Below are 11967 nucleotides of genomic sequence, written 5' to 3'. Positions count from 1 at the left end.
GCTTCTATTTTACTTCAAAATGATGTTCAAACAAATACATATACAGGTGAAGAAAATAAATATATTTAGTTTTGTTCTGATGTTGTCTCCTTTCATTGTTTTCAGGTTATTGTGGGTGGTTTAAGGAACTACATTTTATTGTGGCCTTATGACCAGTGTTACTGCTGCATCAGTAAAACCAGGAAAATAAATATACATTGAGGAGGGAAAAACTGAGCTGGGTTTCTTGTCTGATGACTAATAATGCATTTACTGATTTACTGTACATGAACATGTTGCCTATTTTTAACATATACATTCAATCTTTGATTATGTTCCAACACACACACACACACAGTTTTGGTTCCCTTTTCTACTTCCTTATAACATAAATCCCCAAACTAGGAAGGCCTGTCTTAGCGAGGTGTCAACCAGACTCTATATCTACCTTCCAACTGGATTCCAACAGAATTCTTTGTGCATAAGTTTAAGTGGCCAATATTTTATAAATGCATGCATGAAAACCACACCATTTTATGTACAATATATACAACATTTAATCATTTATTCATTAATATATAAAATAGACAATGTACTTAATTTTTCACCATAGAAAAAATACATGTAATAAATACAAAGACCATTTTCGTTTTGCAGAATTACAAAACATCCAGCACAATTTGACATAAATCTGAGACATTAGATATTACTGGGGGATAAATGCTATGCAACATTGATACCAATAGCTAAACATTACCTTACGGTTACGGGAGTATTCATCAACACAATATAATGTGTTATTTTATTGACAGATAAAATCATATTGCTATTTCTATCAATGGTCTAGTTCCCCTTTTTAGATGTTCTATCGGAGTTAGGGGGTACTTAAATATAACATATTACAAGGCTTTCAAGTGAATTAAGCACCGCCTTCTACCCTACTGTCTTTCCTCACAATCCAAGTATTCCTCATTCACTTCCTAATCCCCTCATTTCCTCACACCATCACCACCCCTCTCATCTCCATCCCTGTCTCCTTCTTTTACCATTCTGTTCTTTCTTCCCATAGAGTTACTCTCACACTCTCATCATTACAGAAGGGAACTTAATATATTTATCATAAATAACAATAATACAATACCATCATCATTATCATCACCTTGGTACTTCATAGAAAAATAATATCCCTACAACAAGCCACACTATGAAATTAGTACAAATATGGCGTACACGCATACATAAGTCATCTTACAGCGACACGGCCATTGGCTTTTAGCATAACTAAACAGCTCATCACAACAGTTAAACATTTTCCAAAAAATTATAATCGTCGTCACACTCAGTACAATAATCAGACATGAGAAAATGGTTCCCCCCCCAAACTAGTCATAACAACGCAGGTATCTGAAACATACATTACATCACAGCACTCGTTAGCTTTTTCGTAATATCTATCCTTAAATACAAATAAAATATAGAATACCTCTGATAAATGTCGCTCAACATTTTCGTCTCTTGTACAAACATTACAAAAAAACAACAGATAGAGGAATGTATCATTAGAACTTGCATTGACATAGCATTCTACGAGATGTGGGGAGGGGGTGGGCCCCCCAACAATGTTCCAGCTATGACCGACATCTACAGTTAGAGGAGCCAGAGCTTTGATACATACCCATGGAACCACGACAGACTGCAACACAGCAAAGCACAACATTGGACACGTCAGAGGAAGGGGAGAGCACAGTGATGCTTCAGGAATACACTGATGCTAGCTGTAATGTCGTCCTAGGGACTAGGCCAGCCTCTGCCCTTCTCCCTGGCAAGGTCTGGGTGTTCACAACCCCCTTAGCAATCGAAAGCACTAGGTTGGTGTACAAGAAGGCAATGGCATTAGACTTGTTTTGAATTTTGTTAGTCTTGAAGTAGCACCACTCGCCTTATTCCTTGGACCAATCCATTGCTTTTTATGCAAAGTGGAAATGAATGCGCAATATAAATGAACGAATGGATTAATACATCCATATTACAGGGAGGAGGGTAGAGCGTGAGGTGGTTGCGTAGCATTGAAAGAAACTGAGGAAGAGTCCGAAAGTGGAGCAGTCCACCTTGGTGGTGTGTGTTAAGGACCAGAGACCACGCTGGAGCTGGAGAGAAGACAGCACTGGTGTGGACTGGAGTCACAGGATCAGGGCACCAGTGGCAGCACTGGCTTTGTCTTGGGATCAATGTGTGTGTGTGTGTGTGTGCATTGTTCTGTTTGGACTGTCCATGCTTTAGTCAAGATCCATCAGGGGTTACTGTTTTACAGTCCGTCTGGGTGTGTGCTTGAGAAAAATAGCCAGGCTTTAAAATCCGTATGTGACTGACTATCCCTATTCTCAGGATGCCTCAATATTGTACATGCATGAGCGCTGAACTTTTAATAAGTGCCATGATGGTTTGTGTTCTTTTAATTCTCCTGTGAATAAGTGTATGTATAGGAGCACATATCTCTACGTGTATGAGTGTGTGTGTGTGTCAGTGAGCAGGAGTCCTCCTCCTCATCCACCAATAGTTCCTCCTAGGACCCTCCTTGCTCTCTCTGAGTGTGGGCCTGTGGGGGGGTCTTGACGATGGTGATGACTGAGGCCGTGTTGAGGCGAGGGGCCGTGGCCAGGAGGTTGCCCCCCCCTGACTCCAGACCCCGGGCAAATCTCTGCAGTGCGGCCAGGCGAGCCCCGAGCCCCTCCAGCTCCCTCCTCATGCCGGCGTTCTCCGCCCCCAGCCTCTCCACCTCCCTCTGCAGCTCCTTCTTCTGCTGCTCCAGGGCCTCCCTCTGGGACACTCGCTTCACCCGGCAGCTGGCCGCGTAGCCGCGGTTCTTCAGGGTGCGGCGACGCTGCTTCAGCTTCTGGACCTCCTCGCGGGAGAGGCCACGCAGGTGCAGGTTCAGCTCCCGCACCGACAGAGACATGAGCTCGCTGTCCGACAACACAGGGACGTTCTCCCCACACTCCCTCTTCACCTGGGACGAGGACAAGGAGGCAGGAGAAGGAAAAGGGAGTTACAGGAATTAGATGTATGGAGAACATTGAAAGGAAATGATGGAACAGAGACGATAAATGGACATATAAAAAGGGAGAGAGATTGTGAATGTCAGCACAATGCAATTTGTCTTATAGAAATCGGAGGTTGCTATCATTTGTCATCATTAGGGTCGGGACTTCCCCAGTCTTACCTTGAGGGCTTTGCTGGATCTCTCTGACGTCATGTTCTGGGTTTATCTGACACCAGTCAACACAGATCTATACAGTCTGGAAGAAAAGAGAAAGGATCAGCACGCATGGACAAAGACCTTTTGATAGTTTGATTCCTGGTCGTAGAGGATGGATGGGATTGCAGCTAAATCATAATTATTTCTACAATCTGTCAGGAACCGTAAAGGGAAGTCTGGCCTTACTGTGAGTCCACATCCCACTGTTGCTCAAAGCAGGTGTTCCCCCTGTGTGGCCTACCACAACTTCTGCACTGACACAGGCCTAACTTCTCCTATCCTTTCACTTCTGTACTCTGAAGATCTCTCTTCTTAAATAAATATCCTGTATTCCTTGTATTGCTATCTGGAGGCATAATTATTCAAACTCAATACAATTTGGCCTACTTACACTAATTCAAACAATTTCTTTTGTCTAACATACCATTTGTTTTGAGATAAGAAAACTGTCCAGGCCTGAAGAAGCAGCAACACGTGTACAGAAAATGCTACAAAAAAGGGATCACATTCCTACAGCGTACCCATAAGACCGTACTAGCTATTATTCTTCCTCTGTGTAGCCATGACCTTAAACTGCGCTTCCCGAAATGCGTGGGCGGTTACAGTACAGGCAACAACTGCTGCCCAACCACGAGGCGCCGTTGTAAACCGATATGACCATTCCATAACGCTAGTCATAGTGATTCAGCAATACCGCTGTCACAAACTAGCGTCCCTGTCGGGCGACCAAATAAACTACTGACTTCTTCCTCAAAATCGCTAACCTATGAAACATTAACAAAACAATGTATCCACGTTAACCATTGTGGTAAATAAGTGACTATTTTAGTCAACACAAAACTGGCAAATACAATTTAGATTGATATGTGTATTAGCACTACATTGATTACACTGTTGATCACCTTGCAACGAGGAAACGTATTGAGACAAGATACATCACATTGCCAGAACCGACATTCATCTGATCAGATATTCATCATATAATATATATGAAATAAATGCTCTGAAAAACAATTCGCCCATTTCCTTATACGGACTGGAACTGGCGAGCAAGCTAGGTGTGTAGCATGCTAGAGATAGTAAACAGACAGCCATCACAACTGCGCAGATCGCCATCCATTTTAGCTAGGGTTTAAATAATACTATAAAATTCTTGTAAAATATGTCGACTTCATAATTTGTTTTAAAAAATACATGTTTTGAATGCAATAGGTGGTGAGCATCTGTTGCTGGTAAATGTGACAATAAGTGTCGCTAGGTACTCATGTAACTGACATATTTAGACCGAACCCGCTAGCTAGACTACATTAACGTTAGCTAGCATTAGCTACCATTACCCAACAACATGGATTACATTACAAGCAAGCCTGCCGCTAACCCTCAAAAAGCAAATTAGCTGCCTACTCACTTGTCCTTGGCCAAATCGTTGCTGTACACCAGTTCCCAATCCTTGAGCTGGTGATAGAATAGAAAATGTAACGTTGAACAATTCGGTTGAAGCGAGGCAAGCGACAAAATGTCAGTCCGCCTTTTCCCGGAATTACTCTGTTCGCTCGAGGTTGGATTCTTTCATTCACAAAAAACACAGTAACAATGACGTAAGATTGAAAGAATGAGGGCGGTTTCTTCCCGCCCCCACGGCGTACTAGCTAGAAGGATGTAAACAAGGAATCCCTGCCTCCCAAAACTTTTCCATATCCTTGGACTTTTCTTATTTGCTACTAAAAATACCCCGAGAGAGAACATATATCTAACATTATGAACAAAATAAAATACGAGTTGGGTGGTTGTCGGTTTAAAAGGCTAGTGCTACCATTCCCCATTTCTGTTCAAGAGAGGGAGAGAATGTAGGTCAATTAATGCATTCACAACATCGGATATAAGTGGGTTTGACATTCGTGACATGCAATTGTAACTACATTTGTTTCGTAAAACAAGTTTTACAAGTCTTACCCAATTGACCTCAGGAGTTAGGAGTTTTGGTCAATAGTTACGATCTTATATTGTCGGATAAGTAGCGGAAGAGTGAAAACTGGTATGCCGAGATGTGTGTTTTGTGCCTTGCATAAACAAACAAAAAATTGATGTCTGTTGACTCAAAAGAACAGAAAGCTGCTATAAGACATTCTGTGCAATAGGCGGCGCAATTTATTCCAGCTCTCCAAGCTACAAACCGACCCCCTTGTTCCGTGATCCGGCGCACATGTAGCTAATCGAGTGACCTCAGATTGTCGCAGGACCAATGCACGCCTCTACAGTCGAACATTTATGCAAGCCGATGAAAAAACATTCGTAACACGATTAAATACGAACAAATTAACCTGTGCTTCCAGCAGTTCAAGTTCACCAAGTGTTACTTACTGAACCAGCTGATAAACGGCGCAAAAGCAGTTGTCCATGGCTGGAATCGAAGAGCTATCCCCGGCTGCGGGCCCAGTCGAAACCCGGCCCCCCGCAGGCGAGATCGAAGGAGATGATGAAGACGAAGAGGTACTCCAGAATCGCAACAGGACATAAGTAGACTATACAGTCTATACCATAGAAACTGTTTTATCAATGGGTGTATAGTTACGTATCCCTTGCATGAGCTTTGCCATCTCTTGCCTTTAGCTGTATAGCTAGCTACACAAGCTGCTTAGTTGGCTAGCTAGTTAGCTTATTGACCGCACTGCAGTTTCGCCAAGCAAACCAGACAACTTGAGCTTTCTGATTTGTAACTATACTCCTTACAGTGTTAGCTAGGTAGTAGCTCAAGGGAAAACCAAAAATAGGTATAGGGTGTATCTATTCTTATTATAATGATTAACGTGTTCATTCATGCCCTGTATTTCATTTTAATGCGTGAACTTCAAGTTGGCTTTATTATTCAGCAGGACAATAACAATAATTAATCAATAATAATAATAACTTCTCTTGTATTCGTTATACCTATTCTCTCCACCCTCATTTGTTATTGATTTGTTACATACTGTTCCAATTTATCCTCTAGCTGGACGAGACTCTGGTGGAGAGGCTTTGGGGTCTGACTGAGATGTTTCCTGACACACTGCGCTCTGCTGCAGAGGTGTCAGCTGGTTGCTCAGTCTCTCTAGCCAAGAAGCTGTACAGGTAAACTAGCATCCCATAAAGTTTAGAGGCCAGGTGCCTCAATATGCATGTTCAGGACCTCTCTCCACTGTGACATTGACAATGTAGTTTAGGTCATGCTAGAACGATGGCATTGGCCATGATTATGATTATTATTAGGTGAGTATGCATGATAAAAGCTAGTATTACGGTATGGTAATGAAAAATAGCAGAAATTGGGATGTGTGGTTACTTTCATAGACTAGAACTGTTCCTGAGCCAAGGCTACTTGGGCTGCCCTTTATCTTATCTATTGTCACAAGTCTGTTGTGTTTTCAATTGTACACCTGTCCTATCTGTCTATCTTGCTCCTGCTCCATCTCCAGTTTCTCCCGCTCAGCCCTGTGGGTTGGCACTACCTCCTTCATGATCCTGGTACTTCCTGTAGTGTTTGAGACTGAAAGGCTACAGCTGGAACAGCAGCAGCTACAGCAGCAGAGACAGGTAACTATAGGCCTACAAAGATAGTTCACTACTACCATTTGCTGTTAGCACTTTCGTAGAACTTGGTTATTGGTCATTTAGCATTTTTGTGTATGTTTTTTAAAATTAGTTTTTCTGATGTGCTTTGGCTACTCAAATGAAGTTGTCATGAATAGTTGCACGCACTGGCGGTTTTCACAGTTCACTCAATCAATACATGTTTAATTTCCCTACAGATTCTATTGGGACCCAACACTGGGATGTCTGGGGGCATGCCAGGAATGATGCCCCCCACTCCAGGGAAAATGTGATGAAGACATCCCTCAGCCAGAAAGCAATCTAGCAAGGAAGAGTGGAAGCTCAGAATGAGAGACAGAGGGGAAAGAAGTCGGCACGTGTGTTCATTCCAACATCCAGGATTGACGTTTGAGGGGATAAGGGGTTAGAGGAGCATAATGATGATGTCACCTCCTGGATGTTGCACTAATGAACGCCCCCCCCCCATTTGCTGTCTCTCTCACTCAACATCCTGCAGAGACTGACTTCTGAGCACTGACCTTTTACTTATTTTTTATATTTAGCGATATAAATGTGTTCCATAGGGGGAGGTGATTGGATTGGATTATTGAAGAATGATTTACTGAGGTTGAAAGGGGTTAGTGTGTGTTTATGTTTCTATGTGTGGTCTGAATGAGTGTTTTCATGTGGGTGTATAACTACATTTTTGGCCTTGGAACAGTTAAATTCCTGTGTCCCTTTTTTGGATATGAGTCAATACGTCCTCTTTGAAAAATCATGGTAGAGCTGACACTAAAAGCATAAACGTATCACATAAACCACACAGCTGTTCCAGGAGGATACTTGGGTCTGCTGTTTTTTGTTGCTCCACCTGGTTTACTTTGTCCCAGAAAACCCAGGTAGAGGTGACCTTGTTGGTTCAATGACCTACTGTAATGGCTGATGTCTGGACTGAGGCAGCAGAGTCCAGCAGGTCATATGGCCCTCCCAAGGACTAAGCCATAGGATGTTGAAATGTCTGTCATTGTTGGCTAGTGAGTTATCTACGTTCTCAGTGAGAATGTTTGCACAGGGATACATCAAGCCAACATGCATTGTGGTCCAATAAAATGCAATGGTAAAATGGCGAGGTTATCCTGTAGCCCACTAGTCTTTCAGTACAAGTTTAAAGAATCGTATGTGACGTTGTCTGAAGCGTTAAGTCCCAGCTAATGTTTCAGTCACATGTTGCCATTTAGCACTGTAACACGTGGGGTTGACCTTATCTTAGAAAAATGCCTCAGAAAATGTCTTCTAAGTTTCTTACAGCAATTTACTGGATGTTAATTCTGAACTCAATAGCGCACACAATCCTGTCAAGCCTGAGTAGATGTTGTCAATTACTTTTGTTGTCGCCCCTTTCGGAACGTATGGTATCTTACATCTGCTCCTGGAGCAAATCTGTGTTTTCAACAAGAATCAAGACTGCAAGAATAAAAACATCAAGGAGAAGGAAATCATTGTGCCTTTCGCATCTCTTTTTTTGCAATCACTTCCTGTGGTCGGCCTAGTCTCTTGGCAACTGTTGATACATTGTTGTCGTTCATTTACTAAGCACAACTGTAGCACGCGATACAACTACATCATTTCGCGCGTGATGGGGCAATTAGGTTTCCCGCCAGCTGTATTGACACTCAACTGCTACCGTGTTAACCAAGTTGATCGTAAAGATTTACAGAAATTTGTCAAATTCTGTTACAATTATCATAAGGTTAAAAAAGTAACTCCACCTGCTATATCACCATGAAAGCAGCCGAAGACCAAGTTGTGGAAGATGAAGGCGGCTACCAAGATGAAGAGGTTAGGCTAACCTAGCCAGGATAGGCTGATTGGGTTAGCTATTGTACAGTAGCTAACTCTTACAGTACCCATTAGCTTCTCATTAGTAAAACCAGTTTGGGTAGAGTCAGATTAAGCAATTTAATATTGTCAATTGTAAAATGAAAATGTTCTTTGAAATCTTTATCAACAGGACTCATTCTTCCAAGACATAGACCTTTTACAGAAACACGGAATTGTGAGTAGTAGTCTACCCAAGCACAGACCAGTCTGAAACTTTAAACCTCTTCCCTGTATTTCCCCCCCTATCCCCCTAATCCATCATCATATACACAGTTCCCCTCACATAACTATCTTCTCCCCCACTTATCATCTTTAATTCTCACACTTCCTGTTTCTAATTTCCCCCCCTCCTTTCCCCCCAGAATATGGCAGACATAAAGAAGCTAAAATCAGTGGGTATCTGCACAGTGAAGGGGATACAGATGACTACTCGTAGGAACCTATGCAATGTCAAGGGTCTCTCTGAGGCCAAGGTGGACAAGATCAAAGAGGCTGCTGGGAAAATGCTGGTGAGAGGTCCACCTCAAATTAAGCATGTTATAAAAGTTTCAAGTTTTAGATCTCATCACATCTTTTTTTCCTCTGAGGTTGAATCTGATCAAATGTGAAGAAGCTAGCCCAGAAGCATACATAAGTAGTATAAATGTATTTGATCTTTCTTGTTGTAGACCAATGGATTCCTGACAGCATTTGAGTACAGCGCAAAGAGGAAACAAGTGTTTCACATCACGACTGGGAGTCTGGAGTTTGAGTTATGAGGCTTGAAGTTCTCAGCATGTCTGCTCAGAAATAAATGTTTAAAATCACAATTTTAAGTTGTGCAGGTGCTCTAATTTCAATACCTGATCTCCCTCTTGATTCTTTGCAGTAAACTCATTGGTGGAGGTATTGAGAGTATGGCTATCACTGAGGCATTTGGAGGTGAGCTTCAAGGTCTGCTTTACTCCAACAAAATACATTTAAGTGGACTTTGACAAAGCTTGATCAGATTGAGCCTAGTTCGACTATCCTGCATTGTCACTGTTTTTCACCTTCTCAGAGTTCCGGACAGGCAAAACCCAGCTGTCTCACACTCTTTGTGGTAAGTCATTAAATTTGTGGGTTAATAAGGGGTTGAACCATACTTAGGGATCTATCTATGTATGTATACTTCATCCTACTTCTCAAATCCTCTTGTCTGAAATGCTATTCAACATGAGTCAGCCAGACTGAGAAGTGAAGGTTGGTCTCGCAAGTCTGTTTAGCATGTCTTTGTCTCTCCAGTGACCGCCCAGCTACCAGGAGAGGACAGCTACACAGGAGGGAAGGTCATATTCATTGACACAGAAAACACTTTGTATCCTCCCCACAGCTGTACTCTGGTAGCCTGGTATTGCCAGACCAATTTGCAAGTAGTCTGGAATCTCCCAGTTCATTTTTGATTTCCAAGGGGCATTTTCAACGGGTGCCGACCAACATGCCTCTGGATGCAATTGGAAAGACCTACAACCAATCAGAGCAACGAAATGTGTAACCTATTCCAAATCTTGTCTGAAATAGTACAGCAAGTACATCTTTCTTATTAACAAAAGCTGTAAGTGCAATTGTATATCGGCAAGTTAGTTTAATAGTGGCGCGATAGCGGATTCAACTGACATCAATTCCACATCAGCGACAGCCATCTTGATTGTTTACCTGCCCCATATTAGATCAGCAGCAATGATTGGCCTGACCTGAACCAGGCTAGCTTGAAATCTGTCTGAACAGAAGGGTAGCCAGATGTATGCCAGAGTAAATAAAACATGAGCACACCGATTTTTACTGGTTCCAAATGCTACTACACTGGACCTTTCACAGCCAATTTTAGGAGAGTAAAGGGTCTTTGGTGATGATTGGTTACATAACATGGCGTGCGTTATCTTGTTTTTCCTAACTGAACTTGAACTGCCAGTCGACCAGACAGACTTAAGGACATAGCGGACAGGTTCAATGTGGACCATGATGCTGTTCTGGATAACGTGTTGTATGCTCGAGCCTACACCAGTAAGAACCCTCCTAGCTCATAAGCAAAACAACTGCAAACAAACACACGTGTACTCTTGAGTGTGTGTGTGTGTGTGTGTGTGTGACACCCCTACAGGTGAACACCAGATGGAGCTGTTGGACTTCGTAGCTGCCAAGTTCCATGAGGAGGGGGGTGTCTTCAAACTTCTGGTATACACTCTATCACTCAAGCTTATATGTTTGTTCTCCAGGGTTGCTGTCACGTTGGAAGATTTGATAGTGGAGTTGTAAGAGAAGCAAGGCCTCTCTGACTCTCCACCACTCCATTCAGTGTGCGGCTCTGGGCCTCTTTGTTCTCTCTGTTTTCGTTCACTGCCCATGCAGACGAACCATCTCCCACTTTAATAATCATCTCCACCTCTCCCTCCATTGGTCTCCTCCCAGATCATAGACTCCATCATGGCCCTGTTCAGGGTAGACTTCTCTGGCCGAGGAGAGCTGGCAGAGAGGCAGCAGAAGCTAGCACAGATGCTCTCGCGCCTACAAAAGATTTCTGAAGGTCTGGACTAGTAGACAGGCAAACTGTCTGACAGTGTTTCTATAGGATAGAGTAAACTATATTTTGAATGAAGGCCTTGCTATCTTCACACAGTACTCAACAGGGACAAATCATCCTTGTGTGGGATTTCTGGTTGAGAGTTTCCATTGGTAGAGAATGGTTTCCATTAACAATGTCATGTCATCACCCTAGAGTACAACGTGGCAGTGTTTGTGACCAATCAGATGACAGCTGACCCTGGGGCTGGAATGACGTAGGTGACATTATCTCACTCCCTTAGAATCAGATGACATAGAGGTTACAGACATAGCTCCACTCATTCTCAATTCCATGTTCACGTGTAGCAAAATGTTCTAAACATTTCATAAATAGGAATAGGACAGGTTTTGGTTTTGTCTCATTAGGTTCCAAGCTGATCCCAAGAAGCCAATTGGAGGACACATCTTGGCTCATGCGTCCACCACACGTATCAGCTTAAGGAAAGGGCGGGGAGAGATGAGAATCGCTAAGATATTTGACAGGTAATCATTACTGAGCTTGTGGAAGTCACGTTTTGAAACTATTGGTGCACTTGTCTCTGTTAAGTACAAAGTGGGGATCAAGGGTAGGCATCAACAGGCTACTTGCCCATAAGACTATGCTCTGTTTCCTCCATGTCCTGCAGTCCTGATATGCCTGAGAATGAGGCCACCTTTGCCATCACTGCTGGAGGAGTAGCTGATGCTAAAGAGTGAGAGGAGGG

The 11967-nt window shown here is 42.8% G+C and overlaps 3 protein-coding genes across 3 annotated transcripts; 2 read left to right on the top strand and 1 right to left on the bottom strand.

Annotated features, from left to right (window-relative positions):
- Positions 1-529: 529 nt before the first annotated feature.
- maff (v-maf avian musculoaponeurotic fibrosarcoma oncogene homolog F) lies at positions 530-5251 on the bottom strand. Its single transcript, XM_067244340.1, has 4 exons — positions 5189-5251; positions 4644-4690; positions 3200-3275; positions 530-2986 (listed from the first exon to the last, which is right to left on the bottom strand). Exons 3-4 carry the CDS (start codon positions 3230-3232, stop codon positions 2543-2545), a joined length of 477 nt encoding a protein of 158 aa, XP_067100441.1. The 5' UTR covers positions 3233-3275; positions 4644-4690; positions 5189-5251; the 3' UTR covers positions 530-2542.
- A 200-nt stretch (positions 5252-5451) lies between these two features.
- tomm22 (translocase of outer mitochondrial membrane 22 homolog (yeast)) lies at positions 5452-8298 on the top strand. The gene is made up of 4 exons (XM_067244341.1): positions 5452-5725; positions 6225-6343; positions 6688-6805; positions 7021-8298. Exons 1-4 carry the CDS (start codon positions 5633-5635, stop codon positions 7093-7095), a joined length of 405 nt encoding a protein of 134 aa, XP_067100442.1. The 5' UTR covers positions 5452-5632; the 3' UTR covers positions 7096-8298.
- A 286-nt stretch (positions 8299-8584) lies between these two features.
- dmc1 (DNA meiotic recombinase 1) lies at positions 8585-11959 on the top strand. Its single transcript, XM_067245019.1, has 13 exons — positions 8585-8641; positions 8814-8858; positions 9046-9192; positions 9352-9434; positions 9552-9604; positions 9723-9764; positions 9947-10019; positions 10614-10705; positions 10803-10876; positions 11111-11225; positions 11418-11478; positions 11630-11746; positions 11890-11959. The coding sequence occupies exons 1-13, from the start codon at positions 8585-8587 to the stop codon at positions 11957-11959; spliced, it is 1029 nt and encodes a 342-aa protein (XP_067101120.1).
- The last annotated feature ends 8 nt before the right edge of the window (positions 11960-11967 follow it).

Source organism: Osmerus mordax, chromosome 10, assembly GCF_038355195.1.
Source record: "Osmerus mordax isolate fOsmMor3 chromosome 10, fOsmMor3.pri, whole genome shotgun sequence".
NCBI lineage: Eukaryota > Metazoa > Chordata > Actinopteri > Osmeriformes > Osmeridae > Osmerus > Osmerus mordax.
Note: the sequence above shows the minus strand (reverse complement) of the source record. Positions and strands in the feature narration are given on the sequence as shown.

Excerpts from the sequence above, each read along its gene's own strand:
- maff (XM_067244340.1), bottom strand. The coding sequence starts at position 3,232 with ATGACGTCAGAGAGATCCAGCAAAGCCCTCAAG. Across the intron at positions 2,987-3,199 it reads GATCCAGCAAAGCCCTCAAG|GTGAAGAGGGAGTGTGGGGA; the intron begins GTAAGACTGGGG and ends TCCTCGTCCCAG.
- tomm22 (XM_067244341.1), top strand. The coding sequence starts at position 5,633 with ATGGCTGGAATCGAAGAGCTATCCCCGGCTGCGGGCCCAGTCGAAACC. Across the intron at positions 5,726-6,224 it reads GAGATGATGAAGACGAAGAG|CTGGACGAGACTCTGGTGGA; the intron begins GTACTCCAGAAT and ends TTTATCCTCTAG. Across the intron at positions 6,344-6,687 it reads CTAGCCAAGAAGCTGTACAG|TTTCTCCCGCTCAGCCCTGT; the intron begins GTAAACTAGCAT and ends CTCCATCTCCAG.
- dmc1 (XM_067245019.1), top strand. The coding sequence starts at position 8,585 with ATGAAAGCAGCCGAAGACCAAGTTGTGGAAGATGAAGGCGGCTACCAA. Across the intron at positions 10,020-10,613 it reads ATTGACACAGAAAACACTTT|TCGACCAGACAGACTTAAGG; the intron begins GTATCCTCCCCA and ends TTGAACTGCCAG. Across the intron at positions 11,226-11,417 it reads CCTACAAAAGATTTCTGAAG|AGTACAACGTGGCAGTGTTT; the intron begins GTCTGGACTAGT and ends TCATCACCCTAG.